This window comes from Oncorhynchus nerka, linkage group LG14 (assembly GCF_034236695.1).
Source record: "Oncorhynchus nerka isolate Pitt River linkage group LG14, Oner_Uvic_2.0, whole genome shotgun sequence".
Lineage (NCBI taxonomy): Eukaryota > Metazoa > Chordata > Actinopteri > Salmoniformes > Salmonidae > Oncorhynchus > Oncorhynchus nerka.
The window spans coordinates 42,222,086-42,244,357 of NC_088409.1; the positions used below are offsets into that span (position 1 = coordinate 42,222,086).

At 41.3% G+C, this 22,272-nt stretch overlaps 3 protein-coding genes across 3 annotated transcripts; 2 read left to right on the plus strand and 1 right to left on the minus strand.

Moving 5' to 3' along the window:
- The first annotated feature begins 241 nt into the window (after positions 1–241).
- LOC135574984 (m-AAA protease-interacting protein 1, mitochondrial-like) lies at positions 242–3,141 on the plus strand. Its single transcript, XM_065027122.1, is given in 6 exon segments — positions 242–628; positions 811–866; positions 1,024–1,128; positions 1,130–1,146; positions 1,373–1,517; positions 2,685–3,141. Coding segments are annotated over 6 exon segments (789 nt in total). The 3' UTR covers positions 2,764–3,141.
- Positions 3,142–8,807: 5,666 nt separating this feature from the next.
- Positions 8,808–17,193, plus strand: LOC115141120 (ras-related protein Rab-5A-like). Its single transcript, XM_029679780.2, has 6 exons — positions 8,808–8,967; positions 12,149–12,376; positions 12,603–12,754; positions 15,173–15,295; positions 15,435–15,528; positions 15,639–17,193. Exons 2-6 carry the CDS (start codon positions 12,211–12,213, stop codon positions 15,752–15,754), a joined length of 651 nt encoding a protein of 216 aa, XP_029535640.1. The 5' UTR covers positions 8,808–8,967; positions 12,149–12,210; the 3' UTR covers positions 15,755–17,193.
- A 63-nt stretch (positions 17,194–17,256) lies between these two features.
- Positions 17,257–19,176, minus strand: LOC115142240 (protein phosphatase 2C-like domain-containing protein 1). The gene is made up of 3 exons (XM_029681693.1): positions 19,166–19,176; positions 18,170–18,993; positions 17,257–18,059 (listed from the first exon to the last, which is right to left on the minus strand). The coding sequence occupies exons 1-3, from the start codon at positions 19,174–19,176 to the stop codon at positions 17,257–17,259; spliced, it is 1,638 nt and encodes a 545-aa protein (XP_029537553.1).
- Between the last annotated feature and the right edge of the window lie 3,096 nt (positions 19,177–22,272).

Here is a 22,272-nt window from a genome sequence, read left to right on the forward strand (position 1 = left end):
ACTTCTGCAATTCAAGGTTCCATGGGGAATCTGATTTCACGCTAAGAAACGTGCCTATTTTGCCCAGCCAATTTTAGTTGTGAAACTATCCCATGTACAAGACTGAATTGTAGACATTTAGTTCCCTCTACTGGATATTGTAGGTACAGTAAATGTTTTACCATAAGGATTATGGGTACAGCATCAGATAGTTTCATAAGGTTGCCTGAAGAACCACAAGGTTCTTCGCAGGTGCGTTGGCATGATGCCGCGGTTTACATGTATCGCCACTTGCCGTGAGCTCGGCGGGTTGGCGAAGCGCTCATACTTATCATCGCTGGCCTACCCTTGGAATAGGACCTATTCCACAATGCCACAACAGCCCCTATGCCGTTCATTGACGTCTAGTTATACGCGCACCGCTGGTCCAATTGGAAAATTGACCACACTATGTAGCTTGCATAACTTGCGGCGACAAAGTGGGGTTTTCTCCCATCAGCCGCCCATCAGCGGCCATGGTCATCATGGCATCACAGTGATCGGCATCCCTGATCCACTCACGTGGATCCGGAATAAAGTCCACATCTACCTGATAGAACTCTATTTTCAATTGGACATTAATGTGGAATTTGACAATGGAATCAAACAGGTATGGTTTCTCAGGTGTTATATATAGGCTGCTCTTTGGTGCATCATATCCCTTATTTGATAAGGGTCATGTCAACTTTATGACAGGGTCATAACTCACTGTATTCATCACACATGTTTGGGATACTAGAAACTACACATTGGCAAACGTGAACTAGACACCTGACCTGGTCTTTGCAATAGGCACTGGTCCATGTCTCCACCATGATGTCCAATGGCAACTTTGAGGAGCTGAGAGGGGTGGTAATCACCTACTCTTACCATCTATACTATTTATATTCATCTAAATGAGTCTATTGTAAAGACAAAGTGTTGTGTCCTGTTTCAGATTCCGTGATCAGTTTTCTGATGAATCAATGGCCCATGTTATAGCCATGTCCCATAAGCTGTGTCTTATCTGGTTTCATTTCAGATAGTGGTCTATGCGCAGCAGAGGTGCAAGTCTCTCTCAGAAACACAAAGAAGGCATCTAGCTACCTCATTGGACGATATTATATTTATTCGTTTTTGATTAAAATGGTATTGCTGTGTGTGTGTGTGTGTGTGTGTGAGTGAGTGAGTGTGTGTGTGTGAGTGTGTGTGTGTGTGTGTGTGTGTGTGTGTGTGTGTGTGTGTGTGTGTGTGTGTGTGTGTGTGTGTGTGTGTGTGTGAGAGTTAGTGTGACACATAACTGTGTCCTAATTCACTGTTTCTGTATATTTGTCTTTTGTTAACTCGCTGTTTTCCTGCTTCCTCTTATTCTCAGGTAGGAACTTTTGCTTCATTGTGATGAGGTTCTGGCATATGTCCACTGCTGATGTTCCTGAGGACCAGGAGAGTACCAAGATCTTCAAAATGGCCACCACTGAAGAAGACGGCCCACAGAAGAAGATAGTGACAGCTGTCTATGAGTAAGCATGGCATCCAAGACTAATGAATATTCATTTCATGCATCCACATGTTTGGATTATAATTATTAAGTCTCCCTAAATTTTACTTAAATATGAATTAAAAACATTTACGTGCTGTGTCTCTACCATTTCTTAATCTCTTACTGGATCTTGATGGATAAGCCAAGAGATTTGATGTGCGAGAGTTTGTCAATATTTTATTTACCTTCTCCATGCATGTGAACCCACAATAAGTAATGCAAACATCTAACCAGGGACTTCATTTTCTGCATCTCGTAGAGAAAGGTTGGGGGAAGTATGGAAACCTCTACGTGAGGTAGTTATATTGTGTATAAAGAAAACACATTGTATTTGCTCTTGCTGCTTTTATATGTTTTGTATTATGTCTCAATAGTATTGTAGTGTGTTATGACAGCCATGTTGACAGTGACATGTGTGTGACACCTCCTAAGTGCTATAAAAGTACACCTGTGTATAACAAATTGAAGAGAAGGCTTCAGTGCTGTAACTTCTGGTTTGGTCTGAATCACTTACGCGATTTGCTCCAAGCACAATGACAGGAATTAAATCCACTTCCGATCCACGGAGCAGGATCAAGCTTCTTCTCCCATTCCGGACCACACAGTTTGGTTGTCATACCTAATACCCACCTATCTAGTTGGCCAGAATCTCACTCTCATTGTTTCAGGTCTTAAACTTTTCTAAAAGCCTGTCATACTTCATATGTTTCGCCTTTCATTGCTGAGATACAGTTTGGCAGGATAAGAGAGCTCTGTTAAGATGCTTCACCTTATTTTCAAGGTGACGGTGGGAAGATAGTTTGGTTGTTTGTCAGCATTGGTTTAAATGGTTTTCCCTCAGCTGTTTGAAAACGTCTTCAAAAGTATACTCTATAAAATATATTTGTCGTCACACTCTCTTTCTCTCTTTCTCTCTTGCTCTCTCTCTACTCTCTCTCTCTCTGTCTCATTCATTCTACTCTCTCTCTCTACTCTCTCTCTACTCTTCTCTACTCTCTCTCTGTCTCATTCACTCTACTTCTCTTGTCGCTTTGCAGAGGTGCTAAAACACCATTGAAAAATCTAAAGCAATTCCTATGAGATCTAATTTTAATGTGTTTCTCTCCCTCTCCTTTCGTTCTCTCTCTCCCTCCATCTCCCCTCTCAGATTCCACTGGGAGCTGACCAAGGGAGCTGAACCTGATTGGACAGTCACTAACATCTGGCACTGGAAACTGATAGGGTGATTGGACAAGACCCATGAACACCTCTGTCACCAGGATACAGCATCAGACCAAGCATACACAGCATCGTTGACCTAATTCAGCTCTGACAACATTAAACTCAACAAAACATTATTAACCAACAGGACTTCAATCAGCAGGGCCATTGTACTCAGCCAAGCGCACACAAACTCAACTGAAACATTACAAGTCAACAGAAGAGTCACCTTGAATCCTAGCTGCTTTGTAGGGTGGACTGGATGGAACCAGAGCCCTACACACTGAAATACAGACCTATTATTTATCCCTAAGTTCTCAGATCTCAGGTTTGTTGGGAACAATAGACTTTCTATGAACCTCAGCATGAACAATTCGTTCCTACAATATCCCTGCAGTTATAGATTATCCCAGAACAAAATAAACTGCTTCACGGTGATACTGTATGACATTTTGTCTCTGTGAAACAGTATCACAGGTTCAACTGTTGTTCTGTATTGTTCAGAAACACCTTAGTTGTCTGATTATTCAGAAGTAAAATTGATACCGCATAGCATCTATAAAGGTAAGACACAATTAATAAACACAACAATCCTCAGCAGAAGGGGGCGATAGTGTTACACAAATCACAATATGAATTAGTGTTGATTGAAAGCGGTTGGATAATAACTGGCAAGTCTTCCTATCCTCCTATAGATGTTTATATGATACACATTTGACATAAGTGACCTCGGTTTAGTTTGGGAATAAACAAAGGTAGAATAGTATACACATACCGGTCCCACTTTAAAGGAAGTACAGCTTGTAAAGGCTTTATATAGCATACATAAGCACTACATAAATGCTTCACAAATAATCTATAAGCATATGTCATATTCTATAAATGTTGTAAAAACATACAAAGTGTGTAATGTCACATTTGGCAATTCACCCTACAGTGTTAATGGTTATGTCACCCTTTATACATCATTTATAGAGTATGACAGATGCTTATAGTTGATTTGTGAAGGTTTTATGTAGTGCTTATGAAGCATACAAATATCTTACATTATGATTAAATGTCTCAAAGGAATCACAGATGTCGGTGTACTGTAACGTATTGTGCCAGTGCCAAAATCAAACATCCTCTATTAGGCCGTCATTGTATACAACCATTTGTTCTTAACTGACTTGCCTAGTTAAATAGATTTTTAATCAAATACAATGTAAAACAATTACACTGACAGGCTATTGAACACTGTGTTTCATCCAATTCTGTCAACTCTTAAATCACACTATTAATGATGCATCAAAAAGAGAGACAATTCCTTCATTAGTAAGCATTCATTCATGCATAATGAAATATGGATGGGGATTATTATAATTTCCAGGCGTGGTAATATGGACAGGTGCGTAGGGGGTTCTGGTTAGAGACGCTTCCTGGTTATTCCTAATGTGATTATGAGTGTGCATAGCTTTACTTATGTTAAAACGCTAGTGAATATGTTTATAGCATATTAGCCAATTCACCACGCCAGGGTGTCAGATTGTTAAATGGTAATTTACAGTAGTGGAATAATTCAAGTGATAAAACACTGACAAAAAGCTCATGTGTTGTTTATTAACATGTTATGTTTCTGTGTTGTTGGGTTTCGACATAGATTAGTGTATGCACCCGGTACCTTTTATTCATCTGGTTATTTAAGTTGATATTGTTATGTAAACAATTACTTCAATATGCCGTCGGTACAGTAGGTGGGTGTTTGCGCACGCCTGTGTGTATGTGCGCACGCCTGTGTGTTTGTGTGTCTAAGGCTGTGGCCACATATTTAATTAGGATTGACAGATTAACATTATAACACTGACTTAATACAACCATAGAGTAAATATGTGTGTAAATATAATCAAAGAGTATGACAGAATAAACAGGACTTCAAATGATAAGACTCCGATGGCATTGATGGTACTCATAATTCTCAATATTTACTTAGGTTTCAGGAGTAGATATTGTATATTATCACATGCAGGAAGGGTAAGCATTTAGTTAGCAGCAGAATTTATTTTTATTACTTATTCTAGCAACAGCTTATTGCTCTCAACCTAAGAAAATACATTACAGTCCACAATCAAAAATCATTTTAAAGACCGTTAATATGACAATTAATAGTTACTCTCAAAGAAAAAAAAAGAAGTATAACACTTGTGTTGTATATGGAATACACGAAGTACATTCTTTCATGGAATAGATACTGAGGAGGTAAAAGATACTATTCAGATTTAATTAGCTTGAATTTCCTTTAGAACGTCCCGGAAAATCTCCACACACATGTCCCCAGTGGGGTGTCTCATGGATGCCAGCTTCCACGCCTCCGCAAATGTCTCCTCGGAAATACTTGCGCCCACATTTCGGAATATGTCAGTGATCTGAAAAGGAAATGGAGGCGGAAATAAGAATCAGAAGATCTCTTTGACAAATGATTTGCTCATGCTCCGTCCTATTTCAATAACATTTTGTGTCAATCACTTCTCCAATGGCAGAATTGTTCATACCAATTATATTTTTGAAACAACGTTTTTCCTACATTTTGAATGCTGTCACAAAATCCCACATGGCACTGTATGTCCCAGTGCTATTCTATAAAATCTACTAGACCATATCTTTCTTTCTCACCCTTGATTCTTCAGTGGGTTCATTGGTATTCTGTACCTCCTCTTAGGTGCAGGGACAGAAGAAGTGCTCCATGTGGACTCCCCTTAGGGAACATGTCATCAGGCCTAACGGTAGTCTCGTGCCAAACTGCACATGTGCAGGCAATCAAATCAAAGGCACTCCTTCGACTTTAAGTTGTTTTTGATGAAAATGAATATGTGTTAGTTTGTCACTTTCACAAGGTTTGAGAAATAACATGTTCAGCTACTTCAGACATTGGCTTGAATCTAAGCTGTGCCTTTAGATTTAAGGAAAATTAACAACTATGGAAGAATTTCTCACTTCTCCCATTGACTTGTAGACCCCAAACCCATGTCTGGTTGGTCGAGTCCGCTTCGCAAAGCATTCCCGGAAGTATTGCGATGTTGGTCCTTGGGGTTTAGAAATTCTGTGATATTATCAAGTTAATACAGTATAATTGTATATACAGTGCATGCGAAAAGTATTCAGACAAATGTACTTTTCCACATTGTTGCATTACAGCCTTATTCTAAAATTGATTAAATTGTTGTTTTCCCCTCATCAATCTGCACACAATACCCCATAGTGACAAAATACATTTTTGCAAATGTATTAAATATTCTAAATTTACATACGTATTCAGACCCTTTACTAAGTACTTTGTTGAGGCACCTTTGGCAGCGATTACACCTTTGAGTCTTCTTGGGTATGACACTACAGTACAAGCTTGGCCACCTGTATTTGGGGAGTTTCTCCCATTCTTCTCTGCAGATCCTCTCAAGCTCTGTTAGGTTGGATGGGGAGTGTCGATTCACAGCTATTTTCAGGTATCTCCAGTGATGTTTGATCGGGTTCAAGTCCGGGCTCTGGCTGGGCAACTGAAGGACATTCAGAGACTTGTCCCGAAGCCACTCCTGTGTATTCTTGGCTGTGTGCTTAGGGTCATTGTCCTGTTGGAAGGTGAACCTTCGCCCCAGTCTGTGGTCCTGAGCACTCTGGAGCAGGTTTTCATCAAGAATCTCTCTGTACTTTGCTCCGTTCATCTTTCCCTCTATCCTGAATAGTCCCCCAGTCCCTGCCGCTGAAAAACCCCAAGCATGATGCTACCACCACCATGCTTCACCGTAGATGCTTGGCATTCAGGTCAAAGAGTTCAATCTTGTTTTCATCAGACCAGAGAATTTTGTTTTTCATGGTCTAAGAGTCCTCTAGGTGCCTTTTCGCAAACTCCAAGCGGGCTGTCATGTGCCTTTTACAGAGAAGTGTCTTCCATCTGGCTACAACCATAAAGGCCTGATTGGTGGAGTACTGCAGAGATAGTTGTCCTTCTGGAAGGTTATGCCATCACCACAGAGGAACTCTGGAGCTCTGTCAGAGTGACCATCGGGTTCTTGGTCACCTCCTTGACCAAGGCCCTTCTCCCCCGATTCCTCAATTTGGCCGGGCGGCCAGCTCTAGGAAGAGTCTTGGTGGTTCCACACTTCTTCCATTTAAGAATGATGGAGGCCACTGTGATCTAACCTTCCCCAAATCTGTGCCTCGACACCATCTTGTCTCGGCGCTCTACGGACAACTCCTTCGACCTCATGGCTTGGTTTTTGCTCTGACATGAACTGTCAACTGTGGGACCTTATATAGACAGGTGTGCCTTTTCACATCATGTCCAATCAATTTAATTTACCACAGGTGGACTCCAATCAAGAGTTGTAGAAACATCTCAAGGATGATCAATGGAAACAGGATGCACCTGACCTCAATTTCGAGTCTCATAGCAAAGGATCTAGACATTAGTCTACATTTTGGCTATTGTTTATGTGTATTGCACACTATGTTGAGATAAAAATCGGAGTATAATGTTTTTATAGATGTTAACCCCAACACATGGTCATGTCATTGTCACCAATCAACTGCATTACAGTTAAAAACGACTGATTACCACTACCGATTTCTGTATGCTAGCTATGCTAACCAGTTTTTCGGAAAGGGAGTTAGCATTTAGCAGTCACTTCTAAACCTGAAAAGGGACAACTTCTAAAGCAAAAACAGCTAAATATATCCAAATCGGACTTAAGTAACCCCATTGTGGGCCTTCTACAATACATACATCATGACAGAGTTTTTGGATGTGCGTTCATTTAAAATGTATTGAATAATTCAAGTGCTTGTAAAATATATATTTATTTATGTATTTATTTATAATGTAATTGTAAAGGCTTTCTACTGGTGAAGGAGAGTCGGACCAAACTGCAGCGTGTAGATTTCGATCCATGTTTAATAAAACAACGTAACACGAATCAAAATATAAACTCAACAAAACAATAAACGTAATGAAAACCGAAACAGCCTAAACTGGTGCAAACTAACACAGACTCAGGACATCAAGACACTAAGGACAATCACCCACAATACAACCAAAGAATATGGCTGCCTAAATATGGTTCCCAATCAGAGACAACGGTAAACACCTGCCTCTGATTGAGAACCACTTCAGACAGCCATAGACTCTCCCAGAACACCCCACTAAGCTACAATCCCACTAAGCTACACACCACATACAAAAACCCATGTCACACCCTGGCCTGACCAAAACATAAAGAAAAACACAAAATACTTCGACCAGGGCGTGACAGTAATGACTTGTCTTTGAAACTGATAAATGGAAACAATTGTTTCAGACCCAAACTAAGAAATGTTCAATGGTGTTCAATGTTCAATGGTTCAATCAAAAACACTTAGGGAGGCAGGTAGCCTAGTGGTTAGAGCGTTGGCCCGTCAAATCCCTGCCAAGGAAAACACTGTCGTTCTGCCCCTGAACAAGGCAGTTAACCCACTGTTCCTAGGCCATCATTGTAAATAAGAACTTGTTCTTAACTGACTTGCGTAGTTAAATAAAGGTATAAATAAAAATAAAAAACAATTAAGAACCTGTATGATTATGAACATTGCAAATGTAAATGTTAAATGTTCCATGCCTCTACACCTGCATTGCTTGCTGTTTGGGGTTTTAGGCTGGGTTTCTGTACAGCACTTTGAGATATCAGCTGATGTACGAAGGGCTATATAAATACATTTTATTTGATAAAGTTGCATACATCAAGTCAAGTTTTTTGTGAATGAGTTATCACACTTGTGTAACATTACCTCTTTGCCTAATAAAATGATTAGTTTTCCCGATCCTTTCATTATTGGCAAATCGATTTTTGGACTTGTACATTAATTAAATGCACAAATTGATTCTTTAAGAATATAACTTATAAATACCTCGAACTTCGTTCAACTGTCTTACCCCATCAGAACCCCAAATATACGTTTGTTTTACTCCAACAAAGTAAATGTAAACAAACGTTGTATAACCTCATATCGCAGATTTCCCCTTTAACACGAGTGTGTGATTGGTTTATTCTCAGCGCTACGTAGGTGCTCGATTTATCATCATACACCGTACCATACAAAACAAACGGGAAGTGGGAAAGGGACAAGCTTTATGAAATTTATCGACCTTTGAAAAGATTGTGGAGTGCCGGAAATATATATATTTTCTGTAAATCCCTTCAGCTACCTAGTTAATTATATCGGATAAGGTAAGCAGACATCATTCTATCTAGCTAGTTTACCGGCAAAACTAGCTTGCTAGCTAGCCCTGGCTAGGCCGAAAGTTATGTTTTGTTAGCTAGCTCACAGCAAATAATACACCAACAGTTGACCCGTTCTTAATATACTGTTGTGAGTTGACCATTGAAATGTATGTAGCTAGCTTCTATGTATTTGCGTGAAGCTACGTTAGCTAATTGTAACTGGCTGGCTAGCTAACCAATTTGTCGTAGACAAGATTGGACCAATGGGTGGGACTGAGGAAGCTAATAATTATTTTTGACGGTCACAGTGCCTGAGGTTTTATCCGCCATCATGACTGACTAGCTAGCTAGTCAACACAGTGGTTATTTGTGGTTAAGACTGACGTAACACGATTTCGACCCACATGTCTTCACTGCAATTATTTTTGGCTAGACTAGACACAATGGCTTGTTGTGTTTACTTGTTGGGACTAGGGTTGCACATTTTGGGAAATATTCAGATGTGGAAACTTTCCGTGGGAATTAACGGGCATATATTATTATTAATACCATTTTAAATGTAGATGTTTTTTGCATTTGATATATTTACCATATCATATGGAGACAAACATTTGACCTTATCATAAGTATACATGAATGCAAATGATTAAATCCTTCCAATAAAAAAACTAAACTATTTAGTTACGAGTTGAACTTTAACTAAATGAGTTGACTCTTCACATGGGATGATTTCACTGAACAAAAGAAAGGGAATATTGAATGATCCCCAATGATCCATTGCATCTCCCAAAAACGTTTTCAACATGCATCTATAAAATTATATTCTAGAATATAAAGCTTTGGTTGTCTTCCTCTCAGGCGTCCATGTCTTCTCCCTGTAACTCCAATGTCCACCTCTTGTACATCAGACTCTGAGGCCTCATCTTCACTGTCACTTTCCAACCTTGTTGAGGATGGCTCATTGTCTGGCTCGAAATGCCTCAAATTTGCCCGGATGGCCACCAATTTTTCAACCCTTGTATTGGTCAGCTTGTTACGTGCTTTGGTGTGTGTGTTCCCAAACAAGGACATAGTTGGGCTCTGAGGTGGCTGATGTTGGTGGGATTTGGAGGATGATTGAGGCAACAGGGGAAAGAGCCTCAGATCCACAAAGTCCTTTCCACCAGGTGGCTGATGAGATTTATTGGTATATTGCATCTCCTTCTCAATGCCCTTGCTTGGAAGTGTACTTCGCCAGACTGCCAAAAACATTGCCCTCATCCAGGCCAAGGTGGTGAGACACGATAGTGATGACACCATAGGCCTTGTTGATCTCTGCACCAGACAGGATGCTCTTGCCAGCATACTTGGGGTCCAACATGTACGCTGAGGCATGTATGAGCTTCAGGCAGAAGTCTTCATGCTTTTTGATGTATTTCAGAACTGCAGTTTTCTCTGCTTGGAGCAACAGTGAAGTGGGCAGGGCAGTACGGATTTCTTCTTTTACATCTGTAAGCAGAGTCTGAACATCAGACAGAATGGCATTGTCTCCCTCAATCCATGCAATGGCTACTGCTGTATGTTTCAGGCTGCATACCACTCTCTCCCAAAATGCATCATCCAGGAGGATCCTCTTGATGGGGCTGATGGGGATACAGACTCTGCAATGTAGAGACGTGTGTCTGTTGTCCCTTGTCTGCGCTCTTGTAGAATACTGGTTGAGTGGTGTAGATGATGTAGTTAATTATTCCTTGCCCACGAACATTTGACCACCCATCAGAGATGATTGCAATACAGTCTGCTTTGTCTATGATTTGCTTGACCTTCACTCTGTTGAACTCTCCATCCAGCAAATGAGTAGATAAAGCATGTCTGGTTGGTCTCTGCGGGATCTATGCTGGGCAAACAACATTCAGAAATGTCTTCCAGTAGCATACACAGCTCGAAGAAGACATTCATCAGCATTTCTCTGACTTCGTCCCCCCGTTGAGTCAAAAAAAACTTCGGATTCCAGGAGGACCATGAGCTGTTGCTATCGATAAGGTGTCTGATTCATAATTTTCACCTCTGACAAAAGTCTCTCTACTTCTATACGAGGTTGCTTGTTGTGAGTCCTGAGGGCACATTATGTACTTGGCCAGATGATTCCGCATCTTTGTTGCATCTTCACATATGATTTGGCACAGTATTTGCAAATGTACAGAGCTTTTCCTTCTACATTAGCTGCAGTGAAATGTCTCCACACATCAGATAGTGCCTGTGGCATTTTCCTGTGAAGATTAGAAAAAAAGAGTGAAAAAAAACCCAGAATACAATTCATGTACAGATAAATAGTTAAGCAGTTAGATTAAACAACTCCTTTTGTGATACATAAAATTTAAAAAATTAAACCTGTATGGAAACAGGTAAATTAACACTCCACAGTTAGCAGGCTCAAGCTAGCTAAAACCCAAATGTTAATAAAAACTAACTAGCAGAAATGATTTAAACACACTTTGCTGTAGGCTAGTATTTACTAGCTAACAAAATCATGTATGTCATAAAATATATTCGCCCAGTATTGTAATCAAAACTTACCAGAAAGCATGTAGTCTTTGGCTCAGACAGTGTAGTAGTGTGGGCTCAATGGCATCTCATTAGTGTGCAAGATCTTGAGAATCAGCTGTACATGTGATGGAAGAATGCAGTGTGCATGCAGAGGGTTGCAATTCCATTGAATTGGGGATAGTTTAACCAAAATATGCCACAAGACCTGTAATTGCCTTGTGTATCCCTCAAAAAAAAGGTTCACTGTTATAAGCTAACTTAAAAAAAAAAAAAAAAAAAGAATTTAAGCAAAATTCCCGGGCTTAACTTCCCATAGAAATTTCCCGGAAGGTTTACGACCCTTTACAACCCTAGTTGGGACAGTTATGAAACAGGTGTAATATACTCTTTGTAAACAAGTCTAATGTTACTAGCTAATTGCCAAGTGAAAGTCGTTGTCACACATTTCCAAATACTGTCTGTAGTTAAACTAGCTAGCTACATCCTGTGACTCTGATATTACAATGATGATCAGAGACAAAGCTAATTTAACAATTTCTAACCAATTAAATGTCAAAGTTGATAATTAGGATTATTTTGTAGTTGTATTTATTTTTTCCCCCACTACTTTATTCACTGATCTATTGACAATTTAAGTAATGTGACATCTCATTTTTGGCAGTTCTAGGAGTAACCATTCAAGCGGTACTTCTGCATCCAGAGCAAGAGACTGGGGTGTAGGACATGGCAAGTAGGGGTGGTGCAACACGACCCAATGGGCCGAACACAGGCAACAAGATCTCCCAGTTCAAATTAGTACTCTTAGGGGAGTCCGCCGTGGGAAAGTCCAGTCTTGTACTTCGCTTCGTCAAGGGCCAGTTTCATGAATTCCAAGAGAGCACAATCGGAGGTAGGCTGATCTGACATCTTCTATTCATGTGTTAGTGGTTTTGGGTTATGTCCATTCCACCATCTTTTTTGTCCTGTAGTGATTCTGATTACATTCTGTAGGTTATGCAATCTCCCATGATGTGTATATATAGTCCATTGTTGGAAACTGGACAGCCAGATGTTTTTCTTATAGCCTACTGCAAACAAAATTCTAAATGCTGCTTTGACTGTTTGTCTCCTCTCAGCTGCCTTCCTGACTCAGACAGTATGTTTGGATGACACAACAGTCAAATTTGAGATCTGGGACACAGCTGGTCAGGAGCGCTACCACAGCTTAGCACCCATGTACTACAGAGGTGCCCAGGCCGCAATCGTGGTCTACGACATCACTAACAAAGTGAGTCAGCAGCCGGGTTTATGTACTCTGTCACACATTAAAAGATACTCTTAAATTGGGTACAGTGCGTTTGGAAAGTATTCAGACCCCTTCCCGTTTTCCACATTTTTATTCTAAAATGGATTAAATATTTTTTTCCCCTCATCAATCTACACACACTACCCCATAATGACAAAGCAAAAACAGGGTTTTAGGCATGTATTAAAAATAAAAACCAGATACGTAAATAAGGTAAGTATTCAGACCTTTTGCTATGAGACTCGAAATTGAGCTCAGGTGCATCCTGTTTCCTTTAATCATCCTTGAGATGTTTCTACAACTTGATTGGAGTTCACCTGTGGTAAATTCCATTGAATGGACATGACTTGGAAAGGCGCACATAAGGTCCCATAGTTGACAGTTCATATCAGAGCAAAAACCAAGCCATGAGGTCGATGGAATTGTCCGTAGATATCCAAGACCGGATTGTGTCGAGGCACAGATTTGGTGGAAGGGTACCAAAACATTTCTGCCGCATTGAAGGTCCCCAAGAACAGTGCCTCCATTCTTAAATGGAAGACATTTGGAACCACCAAGACTCTTCCTAGAGCTGGCCGCCCGGCCAAAATGAATGGGGGGAGATTGGCCTAGGCCAGGGAGGTGACCACGAACCCAATGGTCACTCTGACAGAGCTCCAGAGTTCCTCTGTGGAGATGGGGGAACCTCTCAGAAGGACAACCATCTCTGCAGCCCTCCACCAATCAGGCCTTTATGGTAGAGTGGCCAGACAGACGCCACTCTTCAGTAAAAGGCACATGACATCCCGCTAAAGGCACCTAAAGGACTCTCAGACCATGAGAAACAAGCTGGTCTGATGAAATCAAGATTGAACTCTTTGGCCTGAATGCCAAGCGTCACGTCTGGAGGAAATCTGGCACCACCCCTATGGTGGTGGCAGCATCATGCTGTGGAGATGTTTTTCAGTGGCAGGGACTGGGAGACTAGTCAGGATCGAGGGGAAAGATGAACAGAGAAAAGTACAGTGAGATCCTTGATGAAAACCTGCTCCAGAGTGCTCAGGACCTCAGACTGGGGCGAAGGTTCACCTTCCAACAAGACAACGGCCCTAAACACACAGCCAAGACAACGAAGGAGTGGCTTTGGAACAAGTCTCTGAATGTCCTTGAGTGGCCCAACCAGAGCCCAGACTTGAACTCTATCAAACTTCTCTGGAGAGACATGAAAATAACTCCTCATTCAACCTGACAGCGCTTGAGAGGGTTCAAGTCAGGTTTGCCAAGCTTGTAGCGTCATACCCAAGAATACTCGAGGCTGTAATCTCTGCCAAAGGTGCTTCAACAAAGTACTGAGTAAAGGGTCTGAATACTTCTAAACCTGAAATATCAATTTTCACATATCTTTAATACATTTGCAAAAATGTCTGTGCCTGTTTTTGCTTTGTCATTGTGTGTAGATTGATGAGGGGGCACAAACAAATTAATCCGTTTTAGAAATAAGGCTGTAACGTAACAATGTGTAAAAAGTAAAGGGGTCTGAATACTTTCCGAATGAACTGTATAGCATTAGGTACAGCTGAAGACATTTTGTGAAAATTTAGCAGGAGTTTGATGATTAGGCCATCTTTTAATAGGCCTAGTTGAGAATCTGAAGAAAATATTGAGGAAAAGGGTAGCCTCGTTTTGCTGACATGTTTTCAAGCATCTTTCTGTAGTCCTTAGATTTGACCCAATTCTAAAATATCCCTATTCATTTAATTTGGTCCTAACAAACTTGTAACATCTAGGGCACTTTTGTTTTAACAAATGAATTGAGGGGCTGTCATTGTTTTTACCCCTAGTTGCACCACACTTTCCCAAACCATCTTTCTGTTCAATGTGTAAATTGATCTTTTTATGTTGTAAATGTTTCTGATACTTTGTGCTGCAATTTTGGCCAGGTCTCTCTTGTAAAAGAGTCTCATTGAGATTAACAAACCTGGTAAAAAAATACATTAAAAAAAGAGCAACTCCAATGAGAAATTCTATGTTGATCCCCATGTCTGCTTTTGCTTTATTTGCTAAGATGTTTGCTGGGAAGTTGTTAGAACGTAGTATTTCATGGAAATAAGCTGTCAAACGAGCTTGGTTTTCTAACTCAATGCTTTGTACACAAAGCTTAAGCCAATGTTTGGAGCAGAGCATGACTTCAACTCAGCAATATGATACATCTTGTTGACGAACTCCCCATACATGTAAGCTGGGGAACATTATACTTAATTGTCATATTTTATAGAAGTTCTCCTTTAATGAGACCACATCTTGGATATCCTGCAAAGTCAATAGCATAACCAGGGAATGAAGGGAGGGGTTGTGTTGTCATTCTTCCACAAGGACCTTGTTATTGTCTGACTTAATCTCTCGTCCTCTGATGTTTGCCAGGAGTCCTTTGCACGAGCAAAGAACTGGGTTAAGGAGCTTCAGAGACAAGCCAGTCCAAATATTGTAATCGCTTTAGCTGGGAACAAAGCTGACCTTGCAAACAAAAGAGCATTGGATTTTCAGGTTCGTGCCAGTGAATTTGCCAATGAACATTACACTGTGCTAGTTTTATTCTCAATGGAGTCATCATACAATTTGACCTATAAGGCAGTTAAACACAACCTTTGTTGCATATTGACTGATTTTGGTGGTTTTCTTCCAGGATGCCCAGTCATACGCAGATGATAACAGTTTACTGTTCATGGAAACATCAGCAAAGACCTCTATGAACGTTAATGAAATGTTCATGGCTATTGGTAAGTGTTTAATGTTCCATGTTCATTACATTTAGTTTGAAAATGTTAAAGCGTCTATCAATCTGATAATAGAAACACAGGTCCTAAACGTTTTCCCTATCGCTTCATAGCAAAGAAATTACCCAAGAACGAGCCTCAAGCTGACGGCGCGTACAGTGGGCGCAACCGGGGAGTGGATCTTACGGAGGCAGCTCAGCCGGCCAGTCGCTCCTGCTGCAGTACCTAAACCTGGCCCACTCTTCCCACATGCACCTTCCCCCTCTCCTCCTAACTTTGAATAACATCTGGACATGGTGTTCCCCTTTCTGACATCAGACCTTCCACCTCTCGTCCTTTCTCCCCGGAATAGCTAAAGACTCTGTATAGCTGCATTTAATACTTTTTTTTGTTTTTACTTTCATTTTTTTTTTTAAGTGTCAGTATAATGTATACATGTATCACTACAAGGCCTAAAACATATATTTTTTACTTAATTCAGTTGGAAGACTAACCCATACGAGAGAGAGAGAGAGAAAGGTGTGTGTGTGTCTGATTCCCTGAAGAGAAAGTGTAACCTAGGTCATAGGGTTAGTGGACTGGGGATAAAAGTAAGTTGTGTCCTTCCAACCAAAACAAACCAAATTCCCCCATTGTTAAATGCCTGGAGGCTATTACTGTTTGTACCTAGTATAATAACATTATTGAAGCAGTGTCAGGCAAGGACTGGCAAACCAAGCATTCCACTTCCTTGCACCTGCTGCCGAGACGACAACATCTTCATCTGCAGAGAAGTTTGGCGAGAACATCCAACCGGTTGAACAGGATTTAAGGGTGGTTTTGTGATTGGATGGCTGGTGACTCTGCAAGTTTGTCACATCTATGATGACTGGCTTGTGCATCATTGGAAGTCCCTCTTGAAATCACAACATTCTCTGGTTGATGCATTGATTTAATGAAGAACACTGAGACAGTTGGACATGCTCAGACAAGCTTTGTAAATTGTCTTTTTAAGACCTACCATATGACAAGTCCTTTGTTTCCCCAAACTGCTATTGTTCAGCTATCAACTTGTCAGAATTAGTGGTGTTTAAAATTTAGGCCTCAAAACATGCACCAACATAAGTCTTGACTATTACCTATCATCAGTCTGGAATATTACTCTACTGTTATATAGGGTGTTGCAATGTTGTCTCCTACCAATGCATATTGGAGGGCATAAGCTTGTCAGGAAAATGTCTAGAGATTTTGAACAATTGTGCAGTACACCAATGTAGGTCTAGGTCAGCTATGTGTTTTTTACCTTGTCACAAACTGGTTAAATGCTAATCAATAGTGGTCTTTTTTAAATAAGTAGTGTTATTAACAATTCAATTGCAATTCACCTGTGTCTTGTTACTTTTCTCAATGGTCTGTTCATATTTCAGAGGACTATTGCATTGCACAATTGTTGGTTATAGTTTAATGACTGGCCATTACGTTTTATAAAACTCATGCACTGTGTCGGACTTGCTAACCTATTGCCTCAAACAACCGATAGTAGCACTATCTGACTGGTAGTCTTTCTGAAGCCAGGTGGATTTAACAATGTAAAACATGACTAGTGAAGGACTGATCAGTTTGAGTATCAGGGTACAAGTCAATAAATTCAATAAATTAGGTATATTGCATGCCTTTATGTTTTCAATATCACAAGAACTGCAAGAGCTGTTCATTCTTGGCAAAACTTGAACAATTGTCCTGAAGTTATAATTACATGGTATTTGTTTGCTTTGTTAACTCTCCTTTGAGAGTGTTTTCTCTGAGCACATCCAACCCATGAAGAAGTATGACCATGACTGAAATGTTTTCCCTTGAACCTGAGACCAATGCTGTGTCCACTAGCTCTCTACAAATGTCAGCTGCAAGGTGCTCGTAGTCCAAGGTGAGATTCTTCAGACTGTCAGCCATAGTTCCCTTCACATTGACCTCACTCTCCTGCTGCAGGACTAGAGATTGATGTCTCTCTGCATTCTGAATATCTCTAGCTTGTACCCCCAGAGGCTCTGGCATGTCCATCTCTGGTGGGTTGTCCTCATCCTTGACACTGGAAGTTTCTTCACTATCAAAAATAGATGACCCTGGTCTTGACTGTATGCAACTTTGAGAATCTGAAACGGATGAATCCTCAACAGTTTGCATGAGGCACAGTGTCTTCACTATTAATTTCTGTTGAGTCAACTCAATGACAGTCAGAGCTCTCTCAGCCACTGCATGCTCATCCAAGACTTCCCAGAGGCCACTGGACGCTAGGACCAGCATCTGGAAGGATGGGTCCGTGGGCAGCGACACAGAGTAAGGCACAGGGATGACTGACTTTTTCAGCTTGCGATCGCCATAATGACCAAGCCCTCGGGTGGCCTCGGTCAGCCCCTCCACCAGACCGTGCTGTTTGTTGACGCTGATTGCCCCTCCGGACTGGAGGATGCGTTTGCGCTCTTTAGGGTTGGACGTGCTGTGGTCTTTGGTCAGACGAAAGCCCCTGCCTTGTTTGTACAGCACCGCATGGACATTACCTGTGAAATGTGAATCAACAAGAGATTTGGAAATTGATAGTATTCAATGAATAAGACTTGTTCTGTATCATTTTTTCAGTGTATTATCAGTATGCTAGTAAAATACTGACCACAGTTAGCAATGAGAATTCTTCCACCCTGTAACTCCTGTGAGGGGGTTGGTGTATTACTCTCCTGTCCTGTTTCCTGCTCCTTCCCGTCTGAGGAGGGCAGCCCACTGTCGATCAGGCAGAGGAGCGCTGTGCAGCCACTCCAGCGGATCTTGGAGGTCTCGTTCTTGCCAAGCCCCAGGACCCGGTCCATCTTCCAGAAGGCTGTGGTGAAGGCTAGGTTCACCTGTTCCATATTGGTCAGATTCTCCAGCTGCTCAGGGCCTAGGCCTAGTCCAATGTTCTGGGCCTGGCCTGGGTAAGGTCTGTTGTAGTCTTTCTGGAACAGGGCTTCAAAGCGTGACAGTAGCTTCACCTGGTCCTTCTCCAAGGAGAGCAAGGGGTCCTGTTTGGAGAGTTGCTCCAGGACTAAAACAGGCATCTCCCTAGATGCTGTAACTGCAGAAATCTGTCCGTGAAACCCATCAAAGACCCCGAAAAAGCTGGTCCCCTCTTTGCCTCCATACCCCTCATGAAAAATGGTCACATCCTCCATGTTCTTTTTCCATGTGGAGTTTTTCTCCTCACACACTGCCACAGCACGGATGAACGGGTTGCTCCCTTTGTGCGTGGTAACGCTGTATTCTGCCATGCGCTGAAGTTGGACAAAGTCCACACACTGCACTCTGACGCTGAAGGGGCTCTTACCTTTTTCCAAATTGGAAGATGGGTTGCCATGGATATTGCTCCCACTGCGGTGGAGGGCATGGTGTTGGGAAGGGTAAGGGCTTCCTGTGTCAGGACTGGAGTCAAAGGATTCCCCAGGGAGCCCCTCTATGGGAATACTGGAGTGAGAATTATTCAAAGAATGGGAATACAAACACAAACAAATCAGGGCTGAAATGTGTCGCCCTTTCATTTTCCATTTCACAAGTTCCATTATATTAGTAACAAATAATGACTTATTTCTCAAACTAGCCTAGTGAATATTTCCAGACATAATGTGAAGGGGTGTACCATGAGTCCATTTATGCTCGCCTCAAGTAATGGCAGTACTTTAGATTGAGTTCAGCTGTTTACTGGCCTTTCCACAGAAACAGTTTCCTTGGCAACTAAAGGCACTATGACAACATTGTGCATCTTATGCGAGAGCCTTCCAAATAAGTTTTTTTTTTCCGGAATCAAATGAAGGAAGATGTTTGGTAGGCTTTTGTTCATTATGGACATTTAGAGTAAAGTAGTAGTCTGATTAATAGTGTTGAGTGAAAGGGGACAACAACAAAAAGAGTACAGGCTTGTCGATTTACTTAAAGTATTTAAAGAGCTGGCTTTGTGCACCTGTAAGCCCCTCTTTTATCCAACAGATGGCAGCAGTAGTACACCCTCTCAAAGGGGACCATGGAATAAGAGTCAGTGTGAGCCAGCCTACTTTATAGGCTACTCTTGGAATGTTGACAAAATCTATAATTTCATACTTGAAGTTTAATGAAATAATCCTTAAACAATTAGAATGAGAATTTGACATCCATACCATCATTAAAGGCACCTCAAACACACTACATAACCAAAAGTATATGGACACAGAATTGTCTAGAATATCATTGTATGATCTAATGTTAAGATTTTCCTTCACTGGAAACATTCCCAGACCATTATTCCTCATCCACCAAACTTTACAGTTGACACTATGCATTATTCCTCCTCCACCAAACTTTACAGTTGACACTATGCATTGGGGCAGGTAGTGTTCTCCTGGGATCCGCCAAACCCAGATTTGTCCTTTGGACTGCCAGATGAGGAAGTGTGATTCATCACTTCCGCTGCTCCAGAGTCCAATGGCGGTGAACTTTACACCACTCCAGCTGACGCTTGGCATTGCACATGGGGATCTTAGGCTTTTGTGGGGCTGCTCAGCCGTAGAAACCCATTTCATGAAGCTCCCGACGAACAGTTCTTGTGCTGACGTTGCTTCCAGAGGCAGTTTGGTAGTCGGTAGTGGGTGTTGCAACCGAGGATGGACGATTTTTACGCGCTACGCGCTTCAGTACTTGGCGGCCCCGTTCTGTGAGCTTGTGTGGCCAACCACTTCACGGCTGAGCCGTTGTTGCTCCTAGACGTTTCCACTTGACAATAATGGCTGAAATAGCCGAATCCACTAACTTTTGTATATATAGTGTACCTTGGTGAAAATGTTGTTATAACATACTGCTGTAATGCACAGACATTACTGCATGACACATGGTTAATAGATCATTAGGGAAGCAGTGGGATGCATGAATGTGTTCACTACCTTCTTACCTTTAGGGGCTCCTGAGTGGTGCAGCGGTCTAAGGCACTGCATCTCAGTGCTAGAGGTGTCACTACAGACCCTGGTTCGGTTCCAGGCTGTATGACAACCGGCCGTGATTGGGAGTCCCATAGGGCAAGACACAATTGGCCAGGGTAGGCCATCATTGTAAATAACAATTTGTTTTTAACGGACTTGCCTAGTTAAATAAAGGTTAAATTAAAAATGATAAAAAATAAAACCTGCAGTTGACATGAAACACAAGGTGACACTTCCAGAAAGTCACAGCTGCTATCTGGTGTGATCTCCTTAGCTGTCAGCCTGCATCACCTATCCTAGATGTCATCACCGTAACCCTGAGATGTCACTTCCCTGACAGTTCTATTACCATGATAACTCTCCTGGACTGCATATATTACTGCTATATTTCTATATCAGGTGATGAGAAGGAGACAGCGACACTGAAACTATAACACAAATTCCCAACTATCAGAACCAGGCAGTTGCCTGCAGGGATATGTCATCTACAGTAAGTTGTTTCAAAAAATGACTAACCAAAATGTGTCATTGGTAAACAGTTTACATTATCTCCATCATAGCTTGAATATTTCCTGTCAACTAAATCTTGATAGGCACTTGACATTGATAGAGAACACTGAACACACACACACACACGCGCACACAATTATACAACCTTTCTGCAGACCTTACACAACCTTACACTCAGCCCAGGGGCACTTTCATTTTCTTAAGCACTCTATAAAGTGTATAACCTTGCCTTCTAGATCATACCCAGCATGGTTATTTTGACATTTGGTTCTTTGGAGGTTCTTTGGAAGTTGTGGGAATGTACATTTTTGGTTTCCCATTGGTTCTGGAAATTAAACTGTAAGTTTCCTGGCTGGTAAAACTGAACGTTTTTTAAACATTCTGAGAACAGAAGTGGGCAGCATACCACCCTGCATCCCACTGCTGGCTTGCCTCTGAAACTAGGCAGGGTTGATCATGGTCGGTCCCTAGATTGGAGACCAGATGCTGCTGGAAGTGGTGTTGGAGAGCCAGTAGAAGGCACTGGTCTGAAAAAAAAAGCAAATATCCCAGGGCAGTGATTGAGGATTGCCCTGTATATGGTGCCGTCTTTCGGATGGGACGACGTGGTCACCAAAGCTCACATTGCACTTATCATAAGAGTAGGGGTGTTAATCCCAGTGTCCTGCCTAAATTCCAAATCATAGACATGTAATTATCCCCAGCTTCCAATTGGCTCATTCATCTCTCCGTTGTAACTATTCCCCAGGTCGTTGCTCTACATGAGAATGTGTTCTCAGTCAACTTACTGGTTAAACATTTAAAAAAAAATTAAGATCAGGTGTGGCCAATTAGTGGGTGCGGCCAACACATCTGAGCACACTTAACAAGACAGAGGATGGAGAGAGTTTTGTTGACCCAGAGAACGGAGTGTATATTCTTATTATGTTATTTGAACGTTACTTGTGTTTTCTTGTGGTTTTTATGGAAAGTTCTCTTAATGCTCTGAGAACACGACTTTAAATAGAACCATGAGGAAACCTGCAGAAAACGTTATGCTGAAGTACTGAAATTCACCCCTAAGAAACATATGGTTCTCAGAATGTTTCGCTCTAGCTGGATATCCTGCACCTTTCCTAGAATGTTGTATGCAAAATAATCATAAGACAACCACGCTCACAACAAACTCTAAGAAACATATGGTTCTCAGAATGTTGTGCAGTAGCTGAGTAGTTGCTGCACACATAGTGCCCTTTTATAGGTAGGCTACTCCTCCCATATTGCCTCAGTTAGATATATATTAATATGT